Source organism: Chlorocebus sabaeus, chromosome 9 (genome assembly GCF_047675955.1).
Source record: "Chlorocebus sabaeus isolate Y175 chromosome 9, mChlSab1.0.hap1, whole genome shotgun sequence".
Lineage (NCBI taxonomy): Eukaryota > Metazoa > Chordata > Mammalia > Primates > Cercopithecidae > Chlorocebus > Chlorocebus sabaeus.
Genome location: NC_132912.1, coordinates 100412027 through 100430961, shown reverse-complemented (window position 1 = coordinate 100430961; position 18935 = coordinate 100412027). Strand labels below are relative to the sequence as shown.

General features: G+C 44.4%; 1 protein-coding gene across 1 annotated transcript in view; it reads right to left on the bottom strand.

The window, feature by feature from the left end:
- PI4K2A (phosphatidylinositol 4-kinase type 2 alpha) overlaps positions 1-18935 on the bottom strand; it is a 37615-nt gene that overhangs the window by 5731 nt on the left and 12949 nt on the right. Inside the window, exons 3-8 of the mRNA XM_007963759.3 lie at positions 15463-15594; positions 14905-15058; positions 8503-8564; positions 6195-6294; positions 4589-4722; positions 4051-4110 (exon numbers count right to left, since the gene is read on the bottom strand). Of these exons, the coding sequence (XP_007961950.3) occupies positions 4051-4110; positions 4589-4722; positions 6195-6294; positions 8503-8564; positions 14905-15058; positions 15463-15594 (642 nt within the window). The remainder of the gene's footprint in view (positions 1-4050; positions 4111-4588; positions 4723-6194; positions 6295-8502; positions 8565-14904; positions 15059-15462; positions 15595-18935) is intronic.

Here is an 18935-nt window from a genome sequence, read left to right as displayed (position 1 = left end):
ACTCCGTCTCAAAAAAAAAAAAAAAAGAAAATGTTGGGCTGGACGTGGTAGCTCATGCCTATAATCTCAGCACCTTGGGAGGCCAAGGCAGGAGGATCACTTGAAGCCAGGAGTTTGAGACCAGCCTGGGCAACATTGCAAGACCTCACCTCTTAAAAAAAAAAAATTACCCAAGGCCAGGCGCAGTGGCTCACACCTGTAATCCCAGCACTCTGGGAGGCAGAGGCGGGTGGATCACAAGGTCAGGAGATCGAGACCACCCCAGTTAACACTGTGAAACCCCGTCTCCACTAAAAATACAAAAAATTAGCCAGGCGTGGCGGCGGGCACCTGTAGTCCCAGCTACTCAGGAGGCTGAGGCAAAAAAAAAATTACCCAAGGCCAGGCGCAGTGGCTCACACCTATAATCCCAGCACTTTGGGAGGCAGAGGCGGGTGGATCACAAGGTCAGGAGATCGAGACCACCCCAGTTAACACTGTGAAACCCCGTCTCCACTAAAAATACAAAAAATTAGCCAGGCATGGCGGCGGGCACCTGTAGTCCCAGCTACTCAGGAGGCTGAGGCAAAAAAAAAATTACCCAAGGCCAGGCGCAGTGGCTCACACCTGTAATCCCAGCACTTTGGGAGGCAGAGGCGGGTGGATCACAAGGTCAGGAGATCGAGACCACCCCAGTTAACACTGTGAAACCCCGTCTCCACTAAAAATACAAAAAATTAGCCAGGCGTGGCGGCGGGCACCTGTAGTCCCAGCTACTCAGGAGGCTGAGGCAGGAGAATGGCATGAACCCGGGAGTCGGAGGTTGCAGTGAGCCGAGATGGCGCCACTGCATTCCAGCCTGGGCGACAGAACAAGACTCTGTCTCAAAAAAAAAAAAAAAAAAAAAATTACCCAGAAATGGTGGTGCATGCCTGTGGTCCCAGCTACTCAGGAGGCTCAGTGGGGAGGACTTCTTGAACCTAGGAGTTCAGAGTTGCAGTTGGCTATGATTGGGCCACTGCACTCCAGCCTGGGTAACAGAGCATGACCCTGTCTTTTAAAAAAAGAAAAGAAAAAGAAAATGTTAAAGAGGCTTTCTCTCAGACCCTAGATTCTTTTTTTTTTTTTTTTTTTTTTTGAGGATACAGAAGATTTATTCAAAGTCCAGGTACAGACTGGCCGACCTGCCTCTACAGTGTTCACAGCGAACACAGGGCTAGACAAGGGAGGAGTTTATCAAATGGTTTTAATCGGTTCTCTCTGCGTCACAGGCCATAGGGTAAGGCAACGGAATGTGCGTGGGGTCCCTGTGGCTCTGCCGTCACAATACTGAGCCTGGAATTGCTGTTAGCAAAATATACATCTGTGTCAGACCCTAGATTCTTAAACTCCTGGTGAGAAGCCTTTGAGTAACAACTTCTATCACCTGACTGTGTCCCTGTGGGGCCTCTTCACTCTTTCCCTACATCTCAGGGCCCTTGTACTACAGCCCATCCTATGATAATGGCTCAGCTACGTAGACAGGGTTATGACCTCTTTTCTCTGTGCTTTGTCAGATTTCTATAGTGCAGAGGACCATTTTGCTTTGATGTGTGAATTGTAGACAAGTAAGCACGTGAGTGATATACTGGCCACGTGCATGTTGGAAGGAGCTGGATGGTCACCCTAAGGTAGTAGGTGCTGTAGGTTACAAGATGCCAAAAGCTCCTCTGAAGACATTAGGAGCACAAGATGGAGAGAAATAAAACTGCACTACCCCAGCCTCCCCTATCACCCTGAAAAATGGCCCTATCTGAGTAATGGGAGAAGGGCTGGCAAGGGACTGAGCTGGGAAGAAATTAGACAAGACATTGCAATATGGAAAGAGGCACAGCCTACATCAACTGGAGAAACCAGTTTATTTCTTTATGCTGAGTTCCATAATATCAGAGTCTATCATGTGGCTTTTCATGTTTCCAAAAATTCTGCCAGCCTAATTGGTCCCTTACATTACTTGGGAAATGTAGGAATACCATGTTACTGGTGTTCAGACAGCTACAATAATTGTACCTCTGTCCAGGTCGGGCTCAGTGGCCAGGTGGGCAGATCACCTGAGGTCAGGAGTTTGAGACCAGCCTGGCCAACATGGTGAAACCCCATCTCTACTAAAAATACAAAAATTAGCCAGGTGTGATGCCATGCACCTGTAATCCCAGCTACTTGAGAGGCTGAGGCAGGAGAATCACTTGAACCTGGGAGGTGAAGGTTGCAGTGGGCCAAGATTGCACCACTGCACTCCAGCCTAGGTGACAGAGCGAGACTCCGTCTCCAAAAAAAAAAACCCTCTGTCCAACCTACTTCCAGGGAAAAACGGGCTCAGCAAGCCCAGGAGGTGCTGTCATCAGAGGTCTTTAGATAAATGGCAGGAAGAAGTAAATGCAGAATTAAGGCTGAGAAGATCCTCTCGCCCTTTAAAGACGGGAGAAGCTGAATTTTCTGTATACAAAAATCATAATCCTAACAGCTATTAATACTACAAATTGAGTATTTCAATATGCCAGGTACTACTCTGTTTCAAATCATTTATCTCATAATAATTCTGTAAGGCAGGTACCATTATTATTATTATCATCTTGAGACAGGTTCTCACTCTGTCCCCCAGACTGGACTGCAGTGGTGCCATCTCAGTTCACTGCATCCTAGACCTCCCAGGTTCAAGCGATCCTCCCACCTTAGCCTCCTAAGTAGCTAGGATTACAGGCGTGCGCCACCACACACGGCTAATTTTTGTATTTTTGGTAGAGATAGGGTTTCACCATGTTGTCCAGGCTGGTCTCCAACTCCTTAGCTCAAGTGATCTGCCCACCTCAGCCTCTCAAAGTGCTGGGATTACAGGTGTGAGCCACCATGCTTGGTCTCAGCTACTATTATTGATCCCACATTAGACACGAGGAAACTAAGGGAAGGAGAGATTTAAGTAACTTGCCCAAAATCTCACAGGTAGTAAATGGCAGAGCCAGGCTTCAAAAACCCAGACACTCTGACCAGTTTGTACCCTTAACCACTAGGCCATCCCAGCTCTCTTTAAGAAGACTTCAAAGTGATAAGCATAATACCAGTACCCCACAGAGTTTTCAAACCATTTTTCAAGCATTTCTTTACTATGCTTTGGAAGATCAACAATCCCCTTGGTTTCCTTAGCTCCCTTTAAGGTGAAGTGGAAAGAGAAGGAATAATGTAACTTGTACCTATAACAACAAAATTATAACCATAATCAATATCTGAGTGCTTCATGTGCCCAGTACTCTTTTTACTAAACGCTTGATAAGCATTATCTCGTGAAATCCTCCAGCCAGCTGTGCAATATATTATTACTATTCTGTTTTATGAACAAGAAAACAGAGGCTTTTGCCGCAGGCCACAGAGCTTCCAAGTAGTGAAACAGTTTGGCTCCAGGGCCCAGATCTTAACCACCAAAACATACAGCCTGCCTTGAGCAACTTGAGGACAGGGAGCATTAGTTTAACTACCAATGAATTACCTAGCAACTAGCAGAGATAAGCACACATTAAGTGCTTCATCAAGCACTGGATACAAGGGAAGAGGTGGGAGAATTGGGAGGGCCACCTTCCCTCTCCTAGGTGTTAGGGTAGAGCCATAAATAATATATGGAACAGACTGAAAAAAGATATAAAACACGGCCGGGCACAGTGCCTCATGCCTGTAATCCCAGTGCTTTGGGAGGCCGAGGAAGGTGCATCACTTGAGGTCAGGAGTTCGAGACCAGCTTGGCCAACAATGGCAAAACCCCGTCTCTACTAAAAATGCAAAAATTAGCCAGGCGTTGTGACATGCGCCTGTACTCTTAGCTACTTGGGAAGCTGAGGCACAAGAATTGCTTGAACCTGGGAGGCAGAGGTTGCAGTGAGTGGAGATCATGCTACTGCACTTCAGCCTGGGTGACAGAGTAAGACTCGGTCTCAAAAAAAAAAAAAGGGTGTAAAACACAAGCTTCAAACATTTGCTCAACCTGAGCACACAACCCTCCCAGAGAGACACCAAAAAGATACTGGGAGGATGTCCCAGGCTTACCTGGCCCCGCATGACAGCAATCTGCTTATGGAACTGGCCCCTGTCGAAACCAGGATCTTTCTGCAAAAGAAGACCAGAAGGAGATGGAACCTGTGTGAATGCCTCACAGGAACCCATTTTTTCCCCCAGTTAGAAACTTTCTAATAAGGAAAACCTCCATAAGGCTTCTGCAGCTTGGTGAAGTCAACCACTCCCACAAGAACTCCCTGCTTTACAGATGAGGAAACAGAAAACAAGTCAGTATCTTCCTCTGCATCTCAAACTCCAGGCTGCAGTGCTCCATATTAAAATGAAAGCCCTGCAGATACATTGCAGCCACATGATGCACAGGAGAGACACATCAGTGTGATTTATCACCCCTGCCCATTTCTCTCAAACCCATCCAAACCAGGTCCTGCTGTCCACATGTAGAAATCTTGCTATTCGTTGGCAGAAAGGTGTTAGCCATTTCCTCTTGGCTTGTGTCAGGACCAATTTAGAAAACCATTAAAAATTCCTTCTTCCATATGATAACAGGGCTGAGGTTCCCAGGGCTAACCTTGAAGAGTTCATAAAGGTCCTCTTCCAAGTCCTTGACGAAGTTAGGGTCCGATATCTTTGGAAGGATCAGATCTTTTATCTCCTGAGAAAATGGGACTTTCGCCTGGGGCAACCAGGCCCAGTAAAAAGGATCTGAAAAGAGGAAAAGCCAAAGGCAAAGCTGCTGTTGGAAAAGTCCCTGCTCATCTGTGTCCTCCACCGGTCAAGGCAAGGCACTTTCTAAAGGAGAAACCCTCTTCCCTGATATACAACAGAAACAAAAACTTACAAGTGCTCTTAATTGTAAAGGTTACCTAGCTAGTCAGTAGAGGAACCAGGGTTCAAACCCAGGACTGCCTAATCTCAGAGCTCTTTCTCAAACATTACATGACTTTCCAAGATGCAAGGTCTAGAAGCAACTACTTGCCACTGAGACGCTGAGATGGTCTTTCTGAAAAGGAAGACCAATGCTGCAAAAGGGGCTACTGACTCCCTAGGTTTATTTCTCCTCCTTTCCGAAAGCTTCTCAGTTTCAACAGGGTAGGAGATGTAACAAGGAAGACAGAACACTGATAGGCAGCTTATATTTAGAGACACAAATAGAATAAATTATGGAAAGATAGTCCTCAGAAAACAGAAGGAAAAAAAAAAGATATTTCAGGAAATATACACTAAAACAATAAAATAACAAATTAAAAAATTTAAAAAGGGCTGGGCGCGGTGGCTCACGCCTGTAATCCCAGCACTTTGGGAGGCCGAGGCAGGCAGATCACAAGGTCAGGAGATTGAGATCATCTTGGCCAACACATTGAAACCCTGTCTCTACTAAAAATACAAAAATTAGCTGGGCATGGTGGTGGGAGCCTATAGTCCCAGCTACTTGGGAGGCTGAAGCAGGAGAATGGCGTGAACCCAGGAGGCAGAGGTTGCAGTGAGCTGAGATCGCGCCACTGCACTCCAGCCTGGGAGAGAGAGCGAGACTCCGTCTCAAAAAAAATAAATAAATAAAAATAAAAATAAAATAAAAAATAAATAGCCCTCGGCCAGGCGCAGTGGCTCACACTTGTAATCCAAGCATTTTGGGAGGCTGAGGCAGGTGGAACACCTGAAGTCAGGAGTTTGAGACCAGCCTGGCCCTGTCTCTACTAAAAATACAAAATTAGCTGGGCGTGGTGGTGCATGCCTGTAATCCCAGCTACTCGGGAGATTGAGGCAGGAGAATCGCTTGAACCCGTGAGGTGGAGGTTGCAGTGAGCCCAGATCGTACCATTGCACTCCAGCCTGGGCAACAATAGAGAAACTCCATTTCCAAAAAAAAAAAAAAAAGACAGTCTTCAGAAAGAACGAGAAGAATGCAAAGAGACAATGAGAAAACTCATCTTTATGCTTCTGATTTCTAATTACCTTTATGCTTGTAATGGGAATCATAGAAGACAAAAATTAGAAAAACAGCTTATATTATGAAATAGTTGCCACATGCCAGCCATTGTGTTAAAGTGCCTAAACTGCATTATTTCATTAATTTTTAGAATAATCCTATGATAGAGACATTATCATCTCCACTGCACAGTGAGAAAATAGACTGAGCAAGGGAAGAGCCAGATCACCATCGTCTGGAGACTTACATGCCCTCCAGGAGTCAGGATGCTTCAGTGGGAAGGCCAGCCCATTGTCTATGGCAGCCACCTTGATAACAGGCTCCTTCACCACCACCCAGTCTGTGTCCTGAAGAGCAAGGAAAGACTAATGACTGAGGAATCCCATCTCCCTCAGGCCCTTCCTAAGTAGCAAAGCAACTCATCTCAACTCCCTCAAGAGAACAATCCTTATTGAACTTATCTTGAGCTACTCTCTGAACTGACTTCCATGTTGTTATCTGAACTTAGCACATTTTGGCGCCTCTGACCTGGCTCTTGTTCAAGGCTCAAGAGTCCTGTTCTTATCTTAGAAAAGGTATACCTCCCCAGGAGTTGCTACAGTCTTTGGTAAGAAGGATAACGACAATAATAAAGATAACTATAAGTCATTCCTCCTAGGGAAAGAACATGAGAATCCTGAAAGCAGAACAGAAGAAATAAAATCCGTATCAGTTGGCCAAGGTCCTTTTGTGTGGACCTTGACTCAGATGTTACTTCACTGGTGACAACTACATTTTCCAGCGAGAAAACAGAGCCCCGGAAGATAACAGCTGGCTGCTCCTGCACAAGGGAGTCTGTTTTCCTGCTTCAGTGGTGCATGAAAAGGAAAAGGACAAGAGCTGAATGTAAAAAGAGTGGGCATGTCACCTGTGACAGCCCATGTCAGAGACAATCACTGACTATGCGGCTCCATGCTTCAGGCTCATGGGTGCCATCACAGGAACGAGAACTGTGGTTCCATGATGCCTGAATCTGAATCCCCTGAGACGCCTTATTAAATGTGCAGAATCCTGAGTTTTATACCAGACCTGATGAATCAATTTCTAAGGGAAACGCCTGAAGAATCTATGTACTATTTTAAATAACTCTTCAGAAGATTCAGGCACAAAATTTGAGAGCCACTATTAGAGAAAGTAAAAAAGTTATAAGGAATAAAAACCCCACCCTGGGCAACATAGCAAGACCTCATTTCTACAAAATATTAAACAAGGCCGGGCGCGGTGGCTCAAGCCTGTAATCCCAGCACTTTGGGAGGCCGAGACGGGTGGATCACGAGGTCAGGAGATCGAGACCATCCTGGCTAACCCGGTGAAACCCCGTCTCTACTAAAAAATACAAAAAACTAGCCAGGCGATGTGGCGGGCGCCTGTAGTCCCAGCTACTCGGGAGGCTGAGGCAGGAGAATGGCGTGAACCCGGGAGGCGGAGCTTGCAGTGAGCTGAGATCCGGCCACTGCACTCCAGCCTGGGCGACAGAGCCAGACTCCGTCTCAAAAAAAAAAAGAAAAAATTAAACAAACTTTGTGCCTGTAGTCCCAGCTACTCAGGAGGCTGAGGTGAGAGGTCTGCTTTGAGCCCAGGAGTCCAAGGCTGCTGTGAGCTAGGATAGCACCACTGCACTCCAGCCTGGGCAACAGAGCAAGACCCTGTCTCTTTTTTTTTTTTGAGACAGAGTCTTGCTCTGTCGTCCAGGCTGGAATACAATGGCGTAATCTTGGCTCACTGCAACCTCCACCTCCTGGGTTCAAGTCATTCTCGTGCCTCAGCCTCCCGAGTAACTAGGAATACAAACTCCCGCCATCATGCCTGGCTAATTTTTCTATTTTTAGTAGAGATGGGGTTTCACCACGTTGGCCAGGCTGAACTCCTGACCTCAGGTGATCTTCCCACCTCGGCCTCCCAAAGTGCTGGGATTACAGGCGTGAGTCACCATGCCCGGCCAACCCTGTTTCTTTAAAAAAAAAAAAAAGAAAACAAAAAAAGAAATAAAACCAATCTCACTCTTTCCCAGGTAGCCTTCTGCTAATTTTGTAAAACATGCAGACTGAACAGTGGTAGAGAAGTGTGGTGGAGGATGAAAGGAATGAGAAAGGAAAGAAAGTTGCAGGAGCAGCGTTTTCTAAACTTATGTTCTGTGGACTTGCGGTCTATTGTGACAAAAGTGGCTCACGGTTTAAAAAGGGTAGAAATCAAATTTAAATAGGTTTGTTTAATGTAGTACTTCTGAGACCTTTACTATGCTACTGTGCAATATGAAGCTCAAAGAAAGGAACAGAGTACGTAATATGTTCCAAATCTACTTGACCCTTTCTTCATGCTATTCCTATTAACGTGTGTCACATATTGAGTAAAACACATATTGAGTAAAACTATACCAAATATTAACCTATTAATTTTAAACGTATGCACCCTCCGATTCTTCTGAACTTATATGACCTACATCTCTGACCATTTTGTGTGTTTCTGTATTATGCAAATACTCTTCATTCTCTTTAAGATTTATCTCAGCCTCTTACCCGAGAGCTAGAACTATCCATTGGACAGTCATATTTAATCAGCCAGTTGTCATTGCCTCGATCTGTGAACAGAAATATAAAGTTAGCAGAAAAAAGGGGGATGACTTTCAATTTTTGTAATGGTGGACTAGGTATTCTGGACACTTCGACTAACCCTTCTACTGAGAATGACTACAAACACTGGATAAAATATTTTTAGATCTCTTTAAGGTACTGGAGATTTGAACAAGACCACAAAGAATTTAAGAGTGAAGTTCTGGGAGAGAAAGGAAATCCATGGGAGGAAGTGGAGCCCAGGACTGTGGCTTCTTTTCCCCTAGAGCACTTGCCGATTTGGAAAGAGGTGGCTATGAGCTTGAGAGATAGAACAAGAGCCTTGTTATAAGAGCCTTGTGGAGCTAGAGAGACAAAAACTATAATCCAGTGACTGATCAGGGGTAAGGGACTCTCATATATCATCTATGCTTTGGGTTAAGACCTGAAGCACTCACTACCACACCTTGGAAATACACCAAGCTTCACCTCAACACCTGAAATTAAAGTGATACTGGATTGTTAGTGCCCTAGGTGCTTGCCAAAAGAAATCTTCTTCCTCCAGACAGGATTTACATAATATCTTAGGCCTTCATACAGCTCTACGATTTCTGATAGGCAGTATTTGACAATGAAAAACAACCAGGTACACAAAGAAACAAGATGACAGGAATAAAAACAAAGAAAAACAACTGAAAATTAAAACAGATCTGTAGGGGCTCCAAACAATAAAAATATACAGACATTAAAATGTTCACAATAAAATCCTTAATACGTTTAAAAAGATAAAAGTCAAGATTAAGAATATCAGCAGAGGCTGTACCTGAAATCCCAGCATTTTGGGAGGCTGAGGAGGCAGAGAATCACTTGAGGTCAGGAGTTCAAGAACAGCCTGGGCAAAATAGTGAGACCCCATGTCTAAATAAATTGTAAATAAGATTAGCCAGGTGTGGTGGTATGTGCCTATAGTTCCAGCTACTTGGGAGGCTGAGGCAGGATAGCTTGAGCCAAGAGTTAGAGGCTGCTGCAATGAGCTATGATCATACCACTGCACTCTAGCCTGGGCAACAGAGTGATACCCTGCCTCCAAAAAAAAAAAAATCATACCTGAATTTGATCAAGCCTTTAAACTCAAGCAGTAAATTTACAGGAAACACAGAGAATAGAGGGTGTCAAATCCACAATGTGGAAATTCTACAGGGAAATTATCCAGTTTCTTCAACAAATAAAAGGCAACGGGAAAAAAATGTGAAACTTTCCCTAAATTGAAGACATTTAAGAAACATATTAACCTGGCCAGACACAGTGGCTTATGCCTGTAATCTCAGCACTTTGGGAGGCTGAGGTGAGAGGACTGCTTGAGCCCAGGAGTTTAAGACCAGCCTGGGCAACATAGTGAGATCCCATCTCCAAAAAAACAGAAAAGAAAGATATTAACCAAATGTAATATGTGGACCTTTATATCATGATTTCAACAAGCCAATTATAAAAACCACTTTTGTATGAGACAACTGGGGTAATCTGAACACTGATGGGACATTAAATACTGATTATACTGAAAAAAAAAGTATCTCTTCAAGAACATACGGAGGTATCTATGGATACTATAAAATTATGTCTCCGATTTGCTTTAAAATAATCCAGCAGTTCCAGTAAAAGCCTTAGTTGAAAAAAAAAAAAAATCCAGCAGGGATGGGGGTAGCAGGAAGTGAGACTTGACACAGTACCGTTGAAGGTGGTAACAAGTATATGGGGTTTATTATACCAGTCTCTTTACTTTTGTGTATTTTGAAATTTTCCTACTAACCAGCTAAAAAATTATTGTAAGTAAACTATGGGACACAGAAGAAATGAACAATGGAAATTAGAAAATATAGTCTCCATCTATAAAATGAGAGGATAAAAAATGTTTAAATATATTTTATAATGATTGATTACAGTGGAAAAATACACACTTGTATGATACACCTAAACTATGCTTAAGATGAAATTAAAGTCTGAAGTGCGTATGTTAGAAAAGAAGAGGCTGGGTGTGATGGCTCTCACCTGTAATCCCAGCACTTTGGGAGGCCAAGGTGGGCGGATCACGAAGTCAAGAGTTCAAGACCAGCCTGACCAATATGGTGAACCCTCGTCTCTACTAAAAATACAAAAATTAGCCAAGCGTGGTGGCATGCACCTGTAGTCCCAGCTACTTGGGAGGCTGAGGCAGGAGAATCGCTTGAACCCGGGAAGCGGAGGTTGCAGTAAGCCAAGATCATGCCACTGTAATCCAGCCTGGGTGACAGAGCAAGACTCCATCTCAAAAAAAAAGAAGGGGGGAGGGGAGGGGGGAGGGGAGATGAGGGGAGGGGGGGAGGGAGGGGGGAGGGAGGGGGAGGGAGTGGGAGGGGGGAGGGAGGGGGAGGAGGAGGGGAGATGAGGGGAGGGGGGAGGGGAAGGGAGGGGATAGGAGGGGGAGGAAAGGGAGATGGGAGGGGAGGGGGAGGGGAAGAGGAGGGGAGGGGACGGGAAGGGAGGGGAAAGGAGGGGGAGGGGGATGGGAGGGGAGGGGAGGGGGAGGGGAGGGGAGGGGAGGGGAAGGGGAGGGGAGGGGAAGGGGAGGGGAGGGGATGGGGGGAGGGGGAGGGGAAGGGAGGGGAGGGGGAGGGGAGGGGGAGGGGGAGGGGAGGGGGAGGGTAGGGGAGGGGGAGGGGAAGGGAGGGGAGGGGGAGGGGTAGGGAGGGGAGGGGGAGGGGAAGGGGAGGGGGAGGGGAGGGAAAAAGCTAAAAATCAATACTCTAAGAGAGGATTCTAGGAAGATGGTGGAGTAGGAAACAACAGAAATCTGTCTCCCCATGTGGACAACAATTGTACTGGCAAAAATCTGTCTGATGTAATTATTTTGGAGCTCTGGAGTCTATGGAGGGCCTCCAACTTGCAGGGGAAAGCCTGCACAGTAAATTGTGGTTAATTTCATTCAATTTTGGCTCTTAGCCCCACAAGCAGCTACCCAACCCCCACCCTTCAGCCACATGGCAGCCAGATATGCACAGGTTCTAGGAGCAGCTCGCAAACAGCTTGAGTGTGCCAAGGTGGGCAAAAAGGACCCTAAAATCATAATGGTGAAAGACTGCAATCAAGAACAATGAAAAGATGCCTGCTTTTACTTCTATTCAACATAGTACTCGAACTCTTAGAGCACTGAAGCAAGAAAAAAGAAATAAAAAGCCCCCAAATTGGAAAAAAAAAAAAAAAAGAGAGAAAATTATGTCCATTCATAGATATGATTGTGTATGTACATAACCCTAAAATTTCCAAAAAAACAAACTGCTAGAACTAATAATTCAGCAAAGTAGCAGCATACAAAGTCAATCCACAAAAAAATCAGTTGCAAGCCAGGCGCAGTCATTGACACCTGTAATCCCACACTTTGGGAGGCTGAGGTAGGAGGATTGCTTGAGCCCAGGAATTCGAGACCAGCCTGGGCAACGCAGTGACACCTCATCTCCACAAAAAAGTTAAAAACTAGCCAGGCGTGGTCCTCACACCTGTAGTCCAGCTACTCCTACTCGTGCGGCAGAGGTAGGAGGATCACTTGAACCCAGGAGTCCGAGGCTGTAGTGAGCTATGATTGTACCACTGCACTTCAGCCTGGATAATAGAGCATAACTCTGTCTCTTTAAAAAGTAAAACTAGAGGCAACAGATTGAGAGAAAATATTTGCAAATTATATATGTGATATGGGATTAATAGCCAGATATACAGAGAACTTTCAACAAATGTAGAGAAAACTCAACAATAACGACCAAAAAAAAAAAAAAAAAAAATTCAAAAATAGGCAAAGGACTAAAATAGCCACCTCCAAAGAAGATATATGATTGGCCAATCAGCACATAAAAAGTTGTTTAACATCAGCCAGGTGCGGTGGCTCACGCCTGTAATCCCAGCACTTTGGGAGGCCAAGGTGGGTGGATCACGAGGTCAGGAGATCAAGACCATCCTGGCTAACACGGTGAAACCCCGTCTCTACTAAAAATGCAAAAAATTAGCTGGGCGTAGCGGCGGGCATCTGTAGTCCCAGCTACTTGGGAGGCTGAAGCAGGAGAATGGCGTGAACCCAGGAGGCAGAGCTTGCAGTGAGCTGAGATCGCACCAGTGCACTCCAGCGTGAGCGACTGAGTGAGACTCTGTCTTAAAGAAAAAAAAGAAAGAAAAAAAAAAAAAGATGGGCCGGGCGCGGTGGCTCAAGCCTGTAGTCCCAGCACTTTGGGAGGCGGAGACGGGCGGATCACGAGGTCAGGAGATCGAGACCATCCTGGCTAACATGGCGAAACCCCGTCTCTACTAAAAAATACAAAAAAAAACCTAGCCGGGCGAGGGTGGCGGGCGCCTGTAGTCCCAGCTACTCGGGAGGCTGAGGCAGGAGAAAGGCGTAAATCCGGGAGGCGGAGCTTGCAGTGAGCTGAGATCCGGCCACTGCACTCCAGCCCGGGCGACAGAGCCAGACTCCGTCTCAAAAAAAAAAAAAAAAAAAAAAAAAAAGATGCCTAACATCACTAATCATTAAGGAAATGCAAATCAAAATGATACGATAACATCTCACACCCATTAGGATGGTTACTATCAAAACAAAATAGAAAACATTCAGCAGAATGCAGATGAAATACGAAAAGGAAAAGTGCTGGCGAGAATGTGGAGAAATTGGAAGGAACCCTCGTGTGCTGTTGGTGGGAATGTAAAAATGGCGTAGCTGCTGTGGAAAACAGTATGGTGGTTCCTCAAAAAATTAAAAATAGAATTACCATATATGATCCAGTAATTCCACTTCCAGATATATACTCAAAAAAACTGAAAGCAGGGTCTTGAAGAGATATTTATACACTCAGTAGCATTGTTCATAATAGCTAAAATGCAGAAGCAACCCAAGTGTTCACTGAAAGATGAATGGATAGACAAAATGTGATATATACATAAAATGGATCAGTATTTACCCTTAAAAAGGAAGGAAATTCTGATACATACTGCATCATAAATGTACCTTGAGGACGTTATGCTAAGTGAATAAGCGAATCACCAAAGGCAAATACTGTACTATTCCACTTACATGAGGTACTTAGAGCAATCAAAATCATATAAACAGAAAACAGAATGATGGTTGCCAGGGACGTGGGGAGGGGGAATGAAGAGTTACTGTTTAATGAGTATACAGCTTCAGTTTTACAAGATAAAAAGAGTTCTGGAGGCCGGGCATGGTGGCTCACGCCTGTAATCCCAGCACTTTGAGACACTCAGATGGGTGGATCACCTGAGGTCAGTTGAAGACCAGCCTGGCCAACATGGTGAAACCCCATCTCTATAAAAATACAAAAATAAGCTGGGCATGATGGTGGGTGTCTGTAATCCCAGCTACTCGGGAGGCTGAGGTAGGAAAATCACATGAACCCAGGAGGTGTGGGTTGCAGTGAGCTGAGATCGCGCCATTGCACTCCAACCTAGGTGACGGAGCGAGACTCCATCTCAACAACAATAAAATAAAAGAGCTCTGGAGCTGGATGGTAGTGACAGCTGCGCAATATGAATGTATTTCATACTACTTTAAAATGGTTAAGATAATCAATTTGATGTTATATGCATTTTACTATGATTTAAAAAATCAGACAAAATACAGGTCCAGTAAGGTGAATTTAAAGATTTTTTTTTTTTTTTGGAAACACAGTCTTGCTCTGTTACCCAGGCTAGAGTGCAGTGGTACAATTTTGACTTACTGCAACCTCCGCCTCCCGGGTTCAAGAGATTCTCCCACCTCAGCCTCCTGAATAGCTGGGACTACAGGTACGTACCACCACACCCAGCTAATTTTTTTATTTTTAGTAGAGACAGGGGTTTCACCATGTTGTCCAGGCTGGTCTTGAACTCCTGGCCTCAAGTGATCCATCTGCCTTGGCCTCCCAAAGTGCTAGGAGTACAGGCACGAGCCACCACGTCCAGTCTGAATTTAAAAATTTTGTCCTCAATACATGTACATTTTGCCAGGTTAGTTGAATTTAAATTGCACTGAAAAAAAATTTTTTTTAAATTATCAATGATCTAGAAGTTAGAGGAAGACAAAACTGTCCTGTTACAGTTCTTGAGGCTACAAGAATGATGAGGGATCAAGGATAAGAGTACTCTTCACAGTGCATTGGAAGAGCTAAGTGTCTTCTGTCTGGAACCAGCAAAGAATGTAAGATAAAACGTAAATACTAACTCCAGGCATCACCACCTCTGAAAACCACACATGATGTGTCTGGACGAGGCACTCTGACTCCCAAGCCCTGCAAGCCTCCAGGCCTCCCTGTGCCTCAACACAGTCTGGCACAGGGCATAGGACCACCTGCAGCTACTCACCAGTGTTGCGGATGATGTAATCCAGCACCACCAACCGCTCAAACTGCAGCAGTAGTTGCCGGTTAGTGTTCTCAGGAAGAGGTTCTGCTTCAAAACGCCGCAGCCAATAGTCTGCATCTTTGTAGCCTTCAACAAAGAGCTGGAATGAACCAACCTGGAACCAAGAGGAAGGAACAAAGGTTCTTCCCTACTGCCCAAGTCCAAAGACCTTTGGCGTATGCCAGATACCCATTAAGGCCCTATGGAGTTTGTATCAGAGAACGGAAACTTTTCAAGATCTTTACATCCTCATTTCTTGCAAGTATAGGAGAAAAGAGATGTAACAGTGATCATCCATCCAAATTAAAGAACCTATCCAAATGAATCAGAGGAGTAAACTGAAAAGTTAGGTCTCAAATTTTTAAACTTTAGCCACTTGACAGAAATGAGGAAGACAGGATCCTCAGGGCAGGTTATTCACGTGCCCATATTTGAGTTGTAGGCACCTTGCTTCACCACTTGGATGACTATGTCACTATAAATCATGACCCTTGATAAGCCACAGAAGTGTGTCTATACCTTCGGTGGTAGCCCGATGCGGTTAAACCGCTGTCCCACTTTTGGCACTTTCTCTAGCGCAAGCCGCTTGCCCCTGGACTTCACTCGGTCAATGGCACTATAGTTGAAGGTCTCACTGGCCAGGTATACTACCTACAGTGAAAAGAGGAGAGATACTAAGGTTAGAGTCAAGTTTAAGGAACCAGAACACTATGGCAGAGAATAAATAGCTTGATGTTCACAAATACTATTCCTCTTCCAGGGCACAGAAAGAATACATTTCTCAGCCTTCCCAGCAACTAGGAGAGGGAAGATAACTACTTTGAGCCAATGAAATAATGACAAAATTATGTATGTACATCACTTCCACTGCTGGCAACTAAAATCTCCCACAATCCTTAATTCACATTCCCCAGTCTGTACAGCTAGGAAAGAAGGGCTGGGAAATCACAGAGCCATACCATGGAAGAACCTCGGATACCTTGTTACTATATGAGTGATGTGGTATCTAGGACAGCTGCCTATCTGGCATGAGTCTGAGATGTAATCAAGAAATACACTCCTGGCCAGGCGTGGTGGCTCATGCCTGTAATCCCAACACTCTGGGAGGTCAAGGAAGGTGGATCACTTGAGGTCAGGAGTTCGAGACCAGCCTGGCCAACATGATGAAACCTCAGTCTCTACTAAAAACACAAAGAAAAAAATTAGCCAGGCATGGTGGTGCATGTCTGTAATCCTAGCTACCTGGGAGGCTGAGGTGGGAGGATGGCTTGAACATCAGAAGCAGAGGTTGCAGTGAGCCAAGATCACGCCACTGCACATTCTATCCTGGATTGCAGAGGGAGACTCTGTCCCCCTTTCCACAAAAAAAAAAAAAAAGAAAAAAAAGAAATACAATCCAATTGTATTAAACTACTGAGATTTAGGGGTTGTTACAGCAGCTAGTATGAAGTACAAGGATTAACACTGTCATCTCCTGGGTTAGATTAGGCCAAAAGCCCATTTTATTTCCAGATACAAACAAGTTGCAATTTACTCTATACCCCCTTATTTCCTTTTGAATGTTTTTTTTTTTTTTTGAGACAGAGTCTCTCTCTGTTGCCCAGGCTGGAGTGCAGTGGCACAGTCTTGGCTCACTGCAACCTCCACATCCCAGGTTCAAGGGATTCTCAAGCCTCAGCCTCCCAAGTAGCTGGGATTACAGGTGTGTGCCACCACTCCTGACTAATGTTTGTATTTTTAGTAGAGAGAGAGTTTCACCATGTTGGCCAGGCTGGTCTTGAACTCTTGACCTCAGGTGATCCTCCCACCTCGGCCTCCCAAAGTGCTGGAATTACAGGCATGAGCCACTGTGCCCTGGCCCTTTTGAATTTTTTTACTTTGTGAAATTATTCATATTCAAAAGATAAACATTAAAATTGGTTTTCATTTTAATTAACTGCTATGTTTATGTATAGGTTATATCTGGAATATTACACAAGAAACACTGTAATCCTGGCTGCCTCTGAGGAAGGAAACTGAATGGCCAGGAGATAGAGGTAGCAGGGAGTCTGAATTACTTTCTCTGTTTACCCTATCTCTGTTTAGCCTTCTGATTTTTGTACTAGATGCATGCATTGCCTACTCTAAAAAAATTTTTTAACGGGTCATCAATATTATACTTGATTTAAGTAAAACTGCAGAGACATCATTGTAATCCACATATGCATCTATTGTCACACTTATCACACTGTCTTGTAATTATTCATTTGTATATCTAACTTCTCCCTTAAAACTAATGAGATTTGAGGAAGCAGGGAACATCTTATTTACATTAGCATCCACAGTACCTAACACAGTAGCTGGCACATGCTCATTAAATATTTATTAAGTGAATGAATGAATGAGTTACAAGCTTCTTTCAGAGACAGCAACAAGTGAGTTTTAGCATATAAATACCTAAAATAAAACTTATAAGAAAGCTATTTTCCTAAGCCTTGTAAAAGTTATTACAAATAACTATTTTTTTCCCATGAACCTGAGAGGCAAAATAACTGCCTCTCATCTATCTCTCCATCCTACCATCTAGTATTAATAGAGTACCTAAAATGGATGTGCATGGTACTGTAGTAGGCACTTCCTGCCTTACAAATCAGAAAACTCAGGCATAGGAATAAAGAAAAAGGAGCTTTTCTAAGGCTACCTTGCCAGTGTCCACAGTGAAACTTCTGGCTCTCTCAAGCCATAAATCCCCTTTTGCCCCCATCATATTTATTTTCTATCATTCTTCCTAATAAACCACTTTTTCCCCATGACTATGAAACTGTTATAACCTGAAACCTCATAGAAGCAGAGAGCAGAGACAGCCAGTGAGTGAGAATTATAGCCTTACCATTTGAAGTTCCAATGCAATGTGGGCCCTGTTTCTATAATGACAGATGCTCTGATCAACTGGATAGAGTCCTATCACAAGAGTTGGGGAGACAGGAAGGGGAGTCCTCTTACTATTCTCTAGAAGCTATATGTTAAGATTCCAAAGTTCTGTCTCATCTCAGTCTCACAGAAGACAAGTATTTTTTTTTTTTTTTTTTTGAGATGGAGTCTTGCTCTGTTGCCCAGGATAGAGTGTGGTGGCACAATCTCAGCTCACTGCAACCTCTGCCTCCCAGGTTCAAGCAATTCTCCCACCTCAGCCTCCCAAGTAGCTGGGATTACAGGCACACACCACTATGCCCAGCTAATTTTTGTATTTTTAGTAGAGACGGGTTTTCACCATGTTGGCCAGGCTGGTCTTGAACGCCTGACCTCAGGTGATCCACCCACTTCCGCCTCCCAAAGTGCTGGGATTACAGTGTGAGCCACTGAGCCCAGCCAGGACAAGTATTTTTGTTGTTGCTGACTCTCTGATGCAAAAGATCCTCAGGCCTCATGAAAGTTCTCTAACAGGGGAAGAGGAAGACCAGAGATAGGGAAGAAAGGGATTGTGGGGGTGACGCTAAGGATTAGAATAGCTCATAAAAATATCACAGGCTAACATATGGAGGGTTTATGTTGTGCCTGACTTGCCCAAGTGTTACACAAATCAAAAACTGCAGAGCAAGAATTCAAACTCAAGTGTTCCAGAAGCACCAACAGAGCAGGCAGGGATAGGGCCAGGCATAGTCTGCTATTTGCCTAGTAAAGGAAGAAAACTACAGACTGATGAGCAAGGAGAATTTAAAAGTTTCTAGAGTCTAAGAGGAGCCTAGTAGAAGCATTTCAGGTTAGGAGACTTAAGAGCATTAATTATCATACAAGATGTTCAAAGCATGCTGTAAAACTATTTGCACAGAGAGGGAAAAGTAAGGCATAAAGAGAAGGAATGAGCTGCAATGAATTAGATGTGAAATGAGAACTACAAGCCTGGTCAAACATTTTCTCTCTAGGCCTGAAGTTGGGAGAACTTTGGTATTGTTTCTCATGATTTGATATTCATTTACTGACTCAGCTGGTACTTCATGAATGCTTACTATAAA